The sequence below is a fragment of the Solanum tuberosum genome, unplaced genomic scaffold, assembly GCF_000226075.1.
Source record: "Solanum tuberosum cultivar DM 1-3 516 R44 unplaced genomic scaffold, SolTub_3.0 scf00088, whole genome shotgun sequence".
Lineage (NCBI taxonomy): Eukaryota > Viridiplantae > Streptophyta > Magnoliopsida > Solanales > Solanaceae > Solanum > Solanum tuberosum.
Genome location: NW_006239011.1, coordinates 410981 through 422371, shown reverse-complemented (window position 1 = coordinate 422371; position 11391 = coordinate 410981). Strand labels below are relative to the sequence as shown.

General features: G+C 36.7%; 1 protein-coding gene across 1 annotated transcript in view; it reads left to right on the top strand.

Annotated features, from left to right (window-relative positions):
• The window catches only part of LOC107060526 (5-epiaristolochene 1,3-dihydroxylase-like), a 4602-nt gene extending 2701 nt beyond the window's left edge, over positions 1 to 1901 (top strand). Inside the window, exons 2-3 of the mRNA XM_015308512.1 lie at positions 714 to 869; positions 1590 to 1901. Of these exons, the coding sequence (XP_015163998.1) occupies positions 714 to 869; positions 1590 to 1901 (468 nt within the window). The remainder of the gene's footprint in view (positions 1 to 713; positions 870 to 1589) is intronic.
• Positions 1902 to 11391: the final 9490 nt, after the last annotated feature.

Here is an 11391-nt window from a genome sequence, read left to right as displayed (position 1 = left end):
AAGTTAAATTTGAAAGAAGTGAATGAAGTAGAAAATAAATTTAAAATGAGAGATAAGAGAGAGTTGATCTGATGGTAAGCACTCCTCACTTCCAACCTTAAGGTTGTGAGTTCGAATCCCCAAGAAAGCATGATGTCGGAGCTCCTAGGGAGGATTTTAAAATAAATTTGAAATGGGGAGGGGGGGGGGGGAGGATAATAGGAAAATTAATCTTTTTTATAATAATAAAATTGTCCCTAATTAATACATTTAATAACAAAATAAGGAAATTAAATGGGGTGGGGGGGGGGGGGGGGGGGGGGGAGGATAATAGGAAAATTAATCTTTTTTATAATAATAAAATTGTCCCTAATTAATACATTTAATAACAAAATAATTTTTGGTATATAAAATATAGTCATTAGTGACGATATAATTTCGTCGGTAGTAATAACCTTTTTAGTGACAAAACATACTATTATCCACAAAAAATATATTTTTTACAACAAATGAATTTGTCACAAATGTTTAAGCATTTGGGGACGATTTTTCTTTTTGTAGTTAATATAATACTTTTAGCGACGAAGCACTAAATTGTCTTTGTATACTTTTAGAGACACACATTTAGTGACGACTGAGTGACGAATTATTTTTCGTCTCACATGATTTTTAGTGACGAAATATGATTTATAAATGACGAAATTATTTGTCCCTGATAATCGAATTTGTTGTAGTGTATCTTAAAGGAGAATCTTGAAAATAAAGCAACTAGGAACAAGGGAATTAGTGAATTTGGAGGTGAAGATTTGGTTGATGTTTTACATAGGCTTATGGAGGACACTGAACTTGAATATCCAATCACAAATGACCATATTAAAGCTGTGATTATTGTAAGTTTCCTACCATCTCATGATCTCCTTCCCTCCGATTTGTTTTAATTGTTGCTTTAGCTTCTTTTATTTTCTTGCTCAATAAAAATAACCTGGTTTACTATATCATTTCTATTTAATAAAGAAGTAGATTGATTTTAATAGGCTAATTGGGTAATTTTTGCATGCCGAACATAAATATTTAAAAGATAATCATTGAACAAAAACATTGAGAAAAGACATCAAATGTATTTTGAACTTGTTCTAAGAAGTCGATTTCACTCAAACTAATTGGGCGATCTATGTCATCCCTTATTTTTGTGGAACTAATGTCACTCTAATAGCGGTATCACCAGGAGTTAATATCTGATATGGTCTCTTAATTTTAAATAGTACACTTAGAAAGTGACTCAACTTTTGTTTATAACCCAGAGTCACTCGACATAAAACTTTGTAACCTTTATTTTTCTTAAATTTCCAAACTTGATCGGTACTATGGGACTTCTGAGGCATTACATAGGGTATATAATAAGTTTCTCAATTAGTTTAAATTTGAAATTGATATACTTTTAGCGACAATTTAAATATGCATTTGGTGTCTCTCAAAGGTTTACTGCATTATCAAAGTTAGAAGTTTATAGCTCGAGACACCTTCTCCTTAATGTTTTAGAACCCAAATTTCATCAAATTATATTTTATCTTATGTACAAATTTTATTTTATTGACTTAATATTTATGTAGGACATTTTTGTTGCTGGAAGTGAAACTTCAGCTGCAATTACTATTTGGGTACTATCAGAAATGATGAAAAAACCAAATATTATAGCGAAGGCTCTAAAGGAAGTGACACAAGTCTTTAGCGGAAAGAAAAATTATGATAATGAAGAAAAACTGGAAAAATTGACATATCTAAACTTAGTGATTAAGGAGACATTAAGGTTACATACACAGTTCCTCTTCTACCGCCTAGAGAATGTAGGGAGCAAACAAATATTGATGGATGCACCATATTCCTGCATGGGCACTTGCAAGAGATCCAGAAAGTTGGCATGATGTTGAAAGTTATATACCAGAGAGCTTTGAGAATTCTTCTATTGATTTTATGGGAAATCATTTTGAGTTTATTCCAATTGGTGCAGGAATAAGGATTTGTCCAGGAATTCTATTTGGTTTTTTTAATGTTAAACATCCTTTGGCTTAGTTACTCTACCATTTTGAATGGGAACTACCATATGGAATGAATCCAAAAGATTTGGATATGACGGAAACACATGTAATAATGCATCAGATTTAGTAGTGTCTTCTCTTTAGGACTCTGTTGTAACTTCCTCCTTGTATATAGGTTATAGATAAGTCTTACCTTTTTCTTAGTTTATCTCTTTGTTGTAGAAGCTGTATAGAATCTATATATACTTAGTTTACAATCAATAAAACACATCGTTCCTTTCATTCTACAGGCAACTTTATACTTTATATGGTATCAAGAGCCAATTACCTCTCATCAGTAAATTTCTGTCGAGAAAATCTTCCCACCCTTCCCAGAAAAATGGCCCCAAACATCACTGTAACCAACTCCAATGCCAATACAACAATTGTTCAGTTTAATCCTGTCACCCAGTTACCAATCAAATTAACTGGCAGCCACAATTTTTCCCTTTGGAAAGTACAAGTGTCCATGCTTATGCATGGTCACAACCTTTTTGGCCATCTCGACGGTTCTCGCCTAGCCCCTACTCGTGCAGTGGCTCAGAATAACAAGGAGTCAAAAATCCTACATTTGTTTCATTGTATCGCCAAGATCAACTAATTCAAAATGCCATATTGGCCTCAGTTGATCCAAATCTTGTTGCTACGGTTGTCGCTGCATCCACTTCCCAGGCTGCTTGGGATGCTTTGCACACTTCGTATGCCAACAAATCGCAAACAAGGATCTTTAGTTTGCGCTAGTTTGCAGATCACAATCACACGATCACATACAAGCCCGGGCAAACTATGCTGCTCACTCTCCAACTCAACAGGCTCCTTGGATTGTTGATACAGGCGCCACTCATCATATGTCCTCTAATGCACAAAACTTCACTAATGTGCACACCTACAAAGGTCCAGAGGAGATAACAATGGGGGACAGTAACACCATTCCAATATCTCATACCGGTAACACTAACTTAAGTGCATCAAATCAGCATTTAAGCTTCTCAATACTGTATGTTCTCATTCCATAAAAAATAATCTTCTTTCTGTTTCCAAATTTTGTCGCGATAACCATACGTCTATTGAATTCTTTCCTTTTTCTTCTTGTGTGAAGGATTTGAGTACGGGGGCGGCTCTGTTTCATGGTCAGAATCAAGATGGGCTATATGAGTGGCCGTCGGGCAGTGCACATCATACCCCTCAATGCAATGTTGTCGTTCCTCTACACCTGTGGCATCGGCGTTTAGGCCATCCTAATCATCGTACTTTAAACACAATTTTACATCAATTTTCTCTTCCAGTTTCACATTCTAGAACCGCTTTCATCTGTAATTCGTGTTATTCTAATTAAATGCACAGGTTACCTTTTTCTGAAAATTCATTACAAAGTCAATGGCCATTGTAAATAATTTATATTGATTTATGGGGGCCGTCTCCTGTTTTGTCAATTGATAACAAGAGATATTATGCCTAATTTGTTGACCAGTACTCGAAATACATGTGGCTGTTCACTATAAAATCGAAAAAGGAAGTCCTTGATGTCTTTCAAGCTTTACATCCCTTACTCGAGCGTCGATTTCAAACCAAAATTATTTCCCTCTATACTGATGGTGGTGGTGAGTTCCAAGGTTTATCATCATATCTCAAAACTCAAGGTATTGAACACTTAGTGACACCACCATACACGCCTCAAAGAGTGGCATCAGTTGAACGCAGAAACAGGCATGTAGTTGAGACTGCCAAAACCTTGTTTCATCAAGCCTCCTTGCCCTCATCTTTTTGGAGTTTTGCCTAACCACTCCAAATTTACAAAATAAATGCCCTTAAGAAATGTTATTTCACGAGGCTCCAAAGTATGAATCACTTAGAGTTTTTGGTTGTTTATGTTACCCATGGCTTAAACCGTATGCCAAAAATAAGTTGGAGCCAAAATCGACTCCTTGTGTATATCTAGGATTTTCTAATAAACATTATTGCCACCAATGTTTTGATCCCGTCAAAAATAAATTGTACTTATCTAGGAATGTTCAGTTTTTGGAAGACACGTATCCTCTTCATAATATTTTTTCAAATCTAAATATCCAGTAGAGCACTGATATTGCTTGGGAAATTTGTTCTGATGTTCTACCTGTGACTAATAAACCATCAAGTTTCGATTCTTGTCATCCCTTCCCAGATGCTCTACCCGTGCACTCTCCATTGCCCAACTCAATGCCTGCCAGATCAGAAGGTGTCTCTGTTGCATCAGGTAATTCTCAGACTTTGTCATCTCCATCATTGCCACACACCATTACACCACCATCGGATAATACTCATCCCCCACCGTCACCCAGGCCATTAATCACCTATCAACATAAACATCACCAACAACTAAGTACCTCAGTATTACCACTCTCTTCTCCTATACCTCCCACCAACCTACCTTCTCAGTTATCTGCCAATAACCCTTCCCAACCTACACTTGCTTTGACTCTATCTTATCCTTCACCCGTGGTGACAACTTCAAGCCATCCCATAATCAGACGTTCCAAAACAAATAGCCACAAACCCAAGAAGTTTAGTGTCGGTGTTCAACTCTCCTCGTCCTTTGTTCCTCGTACATACAAAAAAACATGTCCTCACCCTCGCTGGAGAGAAGCGATGCAAGCTGAATTTGATGCAGCTATTAGGAATCAGAAATGGGATTTGGTTCCAGTTACTCCTTCGATGAATGTTGTTGAGTGCAAGTGGTTTTTTCGTATAAAACATAAATCTGATTGTTCCATGGACAGGTATAAAGCTCGTCTTATTGCAAAGGGATTTACCCAATGTCCAGGCTTAGACTTCCATTCCACATTCAGCCCGGTAGTCAAACCAGTTACAGTTCGGTTGGTGCTTACCATTGCAACGCAGTACAACTGGCCAATCCATCAGATTGATGTCAATAATGCATTCTTACAAGGAAGCCTTAAGGAAGAAGTTTATATGAAGCAGCCACCGGGCTTTGAAGATCAAAGTGTCTTCACCCATGTAAGTAAGTTGAATAAAGCAATCTATGGCTTGAAACAAGCCCCCGAGCTTGGTACAATGAGCTCAAAAGCTATTTGCTAACTGTTGGATTTGTCAAGTCCCAATCTGATTCTTCTTTATTTATTTTGCATAATTTTTGATTCACTGTTTATGTTCTTATCTATGTGGATGATATAATCATCACTGGAAATCAGATTCGTGGGGTACGTCATATAATCGATGGTCTTTCCACTCGTTTCTCCTTGAAAGACCTTGGACAACTACATTATTTTTTGGGTGTTGAGGTTATCTCTTGTACTGCTGGTCTTTTCTTGTCCCAGCACAAGTATATTATGGATATTTTAGATGATGTTGTCATGCTAGACAATAAAGGAGCTCCTACACCTATGACCTCAACTACCATTTTGACAACTTCAGTGAATGATCCTCTGGCTGAAGGTACTCTTTATAGGCGGGTAATTGGAAAGTTGCACTACTTATCCTTTACACGTCTTGATATTGCCTTCACTATTAGCAAGCTCTCTCAATTTATGCATAATCCATGCCACTCTCACTGGAAAGTAGCCAAGCGATTACTCTGTTATCTTCATCACACCTTCCAATATGGCATACAAATTGCCAAAGCTCCATATTCTCATTTGGTTGTTTATTCCGATACAAATTGGGCTGCTGATCCAAATGATCGCACTTCTACCTCTGGCTATATCACTTTCCTGGGCCTCCAAGAAACAACGCTCTGTATCTCGATCCTCTACAGAAGCTGAGTATAAAGTTGTGGCTGCTGTTGTTGCAGAAATCAACTGGATCACAAATCTTCTTCATGAACTTCAGCTCTCACTTAAGGGAGTTCCACGGGTTTTCTGTGACAACATCAGCACCACTTACATTTGTTCCAATCCGGTATTTCATAGTAGGATGAAGCATGTCGCCATTGACTTTCACTTTGTTCATGAACAAGGATATTGAAGTTCACCACCTTCACTCAGTTTATCAAGTGGCTGACATACTCACTAAACCTCTTCCCAAAGTTTCTTTTATCCAGCAATATTCCAATTTGGGTGTTGTTGACACCACCAACTTGCGGGGGCGTAATAACGCATCAGATTTAGTAGTGTGTTCTCTTTAGGACTCTGTTGTAACTTCCTCCTTGTATATAGGTTATAGATAAGTCTTACCTTTTTCTTAGTTTATCTCTTTGTTGTAGAAGCTGTACATAATCTATATATACGTAGTTTACAATCAATAAAACACATCGTTCCTTTCATTGTACTGGCAACTTTATACTTTATAACATAGACTAAGTGGTGCGAAACTTAAAGATATATATTTACTTTCCAGATCATGAAAAAATGAAGAATTATGAGTATGTCTACGCAATCCTTCATCATATGAAAATGCCCAAAGAATAAGATCCATATATGCATTAAAGTTGGTTACTGAATAATTTATTCCTTAATTTAATGTGATTCGTGTAATATAAAATAATGTTTTATTCACGTCTTCCAATTTTTATAGTGGTTCATATTTAGTTTGAATCTATTTTGTTGAGACTCAAAACTTAGCAGATCCAGTTTGATGATTCAAAAATAATGAACGTAGTTTGCATTGACGCTTGAATTACATGGAGCAACATTATCTCAATATACTGGTCTATTATATAATTTGAGTGGGTATGACTATGAAAAGAAAATATAGGGAAGAAGGATTTTTTGAAATTTTTTTTATGGTTATCTCTTTGGCGTTGCTCAGCCCTTAGAATAAGTTGAAACAAACATATCAGATTCCCCTGTATGCATGCCATATTCAGTATCTTGGTCCAGCATCACACTCGAATCTGCATACGTGTGTGTCATAAGAGATCCCTTATCTATAGTAGCTTAGTTGCAGAGTTCAAGGACATGTAAAATATCTCCACCAAGTTCTCATTATCTAGTTTGTTGTTCGGACACTAATTTAAATTTTTTATTGAACCGGCTTCTCCACGCTGCTTCCTAAAGTTGTTTCTGTCATCTTGCAACTGCAGCATTCTGGATGGTGAGAAAATCTCATGAGAATACTTATTAGTCAGTTAGGCCAAGGGTTCTCTTGGGGACCAAAAATAATTCTCGAGTGCCGGTAACATTCAGGGTGTAGGCTCGCGGCGTGATAACATATGCCACCACTTCTCCATTCTACATTAATACACAACCCAAATCGATTCTAGACGCATCACAACAAATGGTGAAAGCACCCTCCGCGGTAGGTTAGGTAAAGACCAAAGTCGTAGTCAGTGCAATCTTTAATTTCTGGAAAAAAATGAAAGTAATGATTTAATAATGCAAGTAATGATTTTATAATCATGGTGAATGGGTAATCATTAGGCAATCATGGGTCTAAGAACTAAAGAAAAAAATGGAATTCAAAGCCATTGTAGGTAGTGGTCTGTGACATCGATGTTGTTGCTGCAAGAATTTCTTCTTTTCTTCATCTTTGATTATTTAAGCATGGTCGGTCTATTTGGAGAATAGTGTACAAACCCATGGTTCAGATATTTCGCTAATTTAAAGCTTGGTTAGTGATGTAGAGATATTCTTTGTTATCTTTAATTCATGATTAAAAATGAGATATTAAAGTTTAGCTCTAAGCTTGAAAGTTAGGAATGTTGAGACTTGACTAGTATAATTGATATAGTTAATCAATATTTTGCATAGATTGAGGCAAGTGGGGGATGTTTTTGTTGGTGTTCTATGCGTGCAAGATTGTGGAACTTTTCATTTCGAGGTAAGCGAGACTTTAAACTTTAGTGCTTGCTTTTCAAATCTTCGTTGAAAATGTGTTTTATTTGTCAGGTCCATGTGTTGGGACAAGCATGTGTTTGACAGAATACTAACTATTCTCCCATAAGTTGTATGTGATGTGATGTCGGATATCCTTATTCATTATCATGATATAGTTATTAGGAGCATACATAGTTGTTGTAATATGTTAGGGGCATACCTATGATGTCGTAACATGTTAGGTCTTTGTACATGCTACCGTAGTATACTTTGGGGCATTATATATGTTGTCGTGGACTTGTCGGGGTGCTTGACTGATCTCCTTCACTTCTATTTATGACAAGCTTTGAGTGTGGGTTGAGTTCACGACATTCAATGTCCTTTTCGCACATTTGTTTAGACTTATTGATAATTTTATTACAGAACCAATTCTTGTGCATATCATTGTGTTTTTTTTAAAGATATATGTCACGCCACGAGCCTACACACTGGATGTGGCCGGCACTCAAGAACCACTAATGGCCCCAAGCAAACCCTTGTCCTGGCTCAACGCTTAGTGGAAGACTTACTCAACAACATATGAACTCAAATTTAACCTTTACTCAACTGTCTCAAAAGATAAACTCAAAATATTTTATAAATAAAACATTGACTGGCCAAAAGAGGCACTTAAGTCTAGAACATTAACAACTAAAAATGAAAAAGACTCATGAACTACTACTATCTATCTATTTATGAAGCCTCTAATACTATGAGGGATGTCGGGACAAGACCCCTAATCATCCTAGCTAACTGAAATAGATAAAGATAAATAACGGATCCTCCGAAAGCAATGTAACACTCCGGATTCGAAAGAGGGAAGCCTAGAAAAAATTTAGGACTTACAGACGCCATCCACGAGGGCCAACCAGGGCTCGTGGGCTCAACTACCGATCGTAAGTGGACCGGTAGAAGGGCCACCAAAAAGCTGCCTCGGCTATGAACAAAGGTTGGGCCCACAAACCATCGATGGGTCCACGCCTCATGGTCCAGGCGCCGTAGGTACAGGCAAAAGTCTCTGACCAACACCAACGAGTGTGCAGGATGGACTGCTGGTCAATCCATGGTATGTCAGTGGTGGGTTTAGGTCAGGGTTTGGCTGTTAATGTCAGGGGTAGTTGGGTCCTTTCCTAATTACTTCATTCCTATATTATATCATTTTACTCTTCCCTAAGACCTCTATATAAGTATGTTCAACCCCAAAATTAACCCATTTACTTCATTCTTCCAAATTCATAAACGAAAACCAAATCTCTTATTTAAATATATTTCTCTTTCTAGAAACTTGAAGAAGAAGAAGATTCAACCTAGGGTTTGAAGTTAAGGTCTTAATTCCTCCATTAAAGGCTAGATTTTGGATTCAAGGTATGATAATTTTAATCCATGGATTCCTTCCATTCATGCATTTCCCAAATTTCTCTATTTCAAAGATTAGAATTCCCCAATTGAGTTAGGATTTTCTTCAATTATAATGGGTTCTTTGAATTATTGATTTACCTGATTGGATTATGATCTTTTATGCATTAATTGGTGAAACATGGTGATTTTAGGATGATCTCCCCATGGACCCATGTAGTCCCTATGTTTTCAAGTTATGAATCAAATAATGTGAAATTTTGATCTTCAAGGAAGAGTTTTATGAAATTAAGCAAGTATTGCAAGCTTTACATGAATTTATGATGAAATCCATATCTAACTCATGTTTTCTAAGTATTGATGACTGTAAGTGGGTTTTGAACCTCAAGAGGTAAATTAGGGACTTATGCATTTTCTTATGAAATCTATGCAAATGTTTTAAGGGTGCTTTGAGAGTAAAGTACCAATGATGATGTTGTGTTGTAAAAGGATATTCTCATAAACACATACTAGCATGATGTGAAAGGTTTTCTCACATATATAAGGATTCTTAGGTTGAAAGGCTTTCTCACGTAATTGAATAAAAGAGTAAGAGTTATCCTAATGAACTATCTTGGATTGGTTGTCCAAGGGCACCTTTCCATGAATAATGAAGTCAAGTAAGAAATGACTATTTCATGGGATTTATACTTAGCACTGAGAGGATATTGATGATGAGATGGAAGCTCTCCCATTAGTAGAGGTCAAGTTTCTAGAAGCAATTTTATGAGATGGAAGCTCCTCCGTTTGTAGAGGTAGGGTTTCTAGTAGCAATCTCCTTATCCCTTAACTATTTGCCCCCATAGGTGGATTATCTAATGGATCCACTTAAGCTAGAAGTTCATGGTTCTACCTTGGCAATAGTAGGACAACCCTTCTTGGTATGGGAGACACCGGGGGATCATGTTATAGCTCACATGGTCTCTATATCAGTTAAGTATAATTACTCACATTAATAATGAACTAAGGTTACTTCAAGATGTACCGTATATGAGTTCAAAGGTTTTAAAGATGAAGTTTGCTTGCATTGACCAATTTTATAACTTATGTTTTCTATCTCTCTTACATCTTGTTTTAGCTTGGTCAATTGCACGTCATGAAATAAAATGTCCCATTTTAGCATGATTTAATTTTTTTATGCATGGCTATAATACCTGGTACATTGTTTTGTACAAACACATACTCTTGCCTACATTTCCCCAAATGTAGGGTCCGGCAGTGCGGGTCATCAATTTCATGGCTAGAGGTTGACTTGAGATATTTCCAAGCTTTGGTGTGTCCTCATGCTTCGAGGATGGACTTTGATTATCATAGTTCCTTTTCATGTATTTCTCTTTTGTACATGATGTATGGGCTAGGCCCAATTTCATTCTATTGTATTAGACGACTATGATGAGACAGGGGTATTTAGACTTCCGCTTTGCTTTTATAAAATGTTTTGGACTTGGACTATTGTTTTACTCTTATTGTTCTATTTCTTATGTTATGAGAGCTAAGTGTCTTGTATCGAACCTTCGGGGTTCTATACGCCATGCTACATAAGGTTTAGAATGGTCCTAGGATGTCTCATAAGCCACATCTAGTAGAGTCTTGTTTATAAGTGTGCAGCACACCACATTTATGAATGAGAGGCTATAAGATGATTATGAAACTCACTTCTTTCATTACTCTTAAGTCGTGCGATAGAGTTTATCTTTATAAGGTCTCTCTCATAATCCTTATTGATAGATTTTGGATGTTTTGATGATCCTCACAAATGCAGGGACCCATTCCTATGAAGAGTTCTCTCGTCCATATTCAAAATAGGGTACAACGACACTAACCTACGGTATGAGTGTCTACGATCATCGATAGTATAGTAACCCAACTAAAGGTTGCGGTCGTGTCCCAAGGGGAGTGGTTTTGAGAATTGATAGAAAAATAAAATTAAGCTCTAACTAGTCGTAGATAAAGATATTAACGAGTAAAAATATAGTAAATTAAAGGGGGTGACACGAAAGTGTCAAATATTGATTTGGGGGTTTTGTCACAAGTAGTAAAAATAGCAAAAATTAACAAGAAAATAAAGTATGGGGAAATATTCTTGAGGTGTGACCGCAATACAAGTTGAGATAAGTAATTGGGTATGTGCTTTCAATAGGAAATTTGCAAGA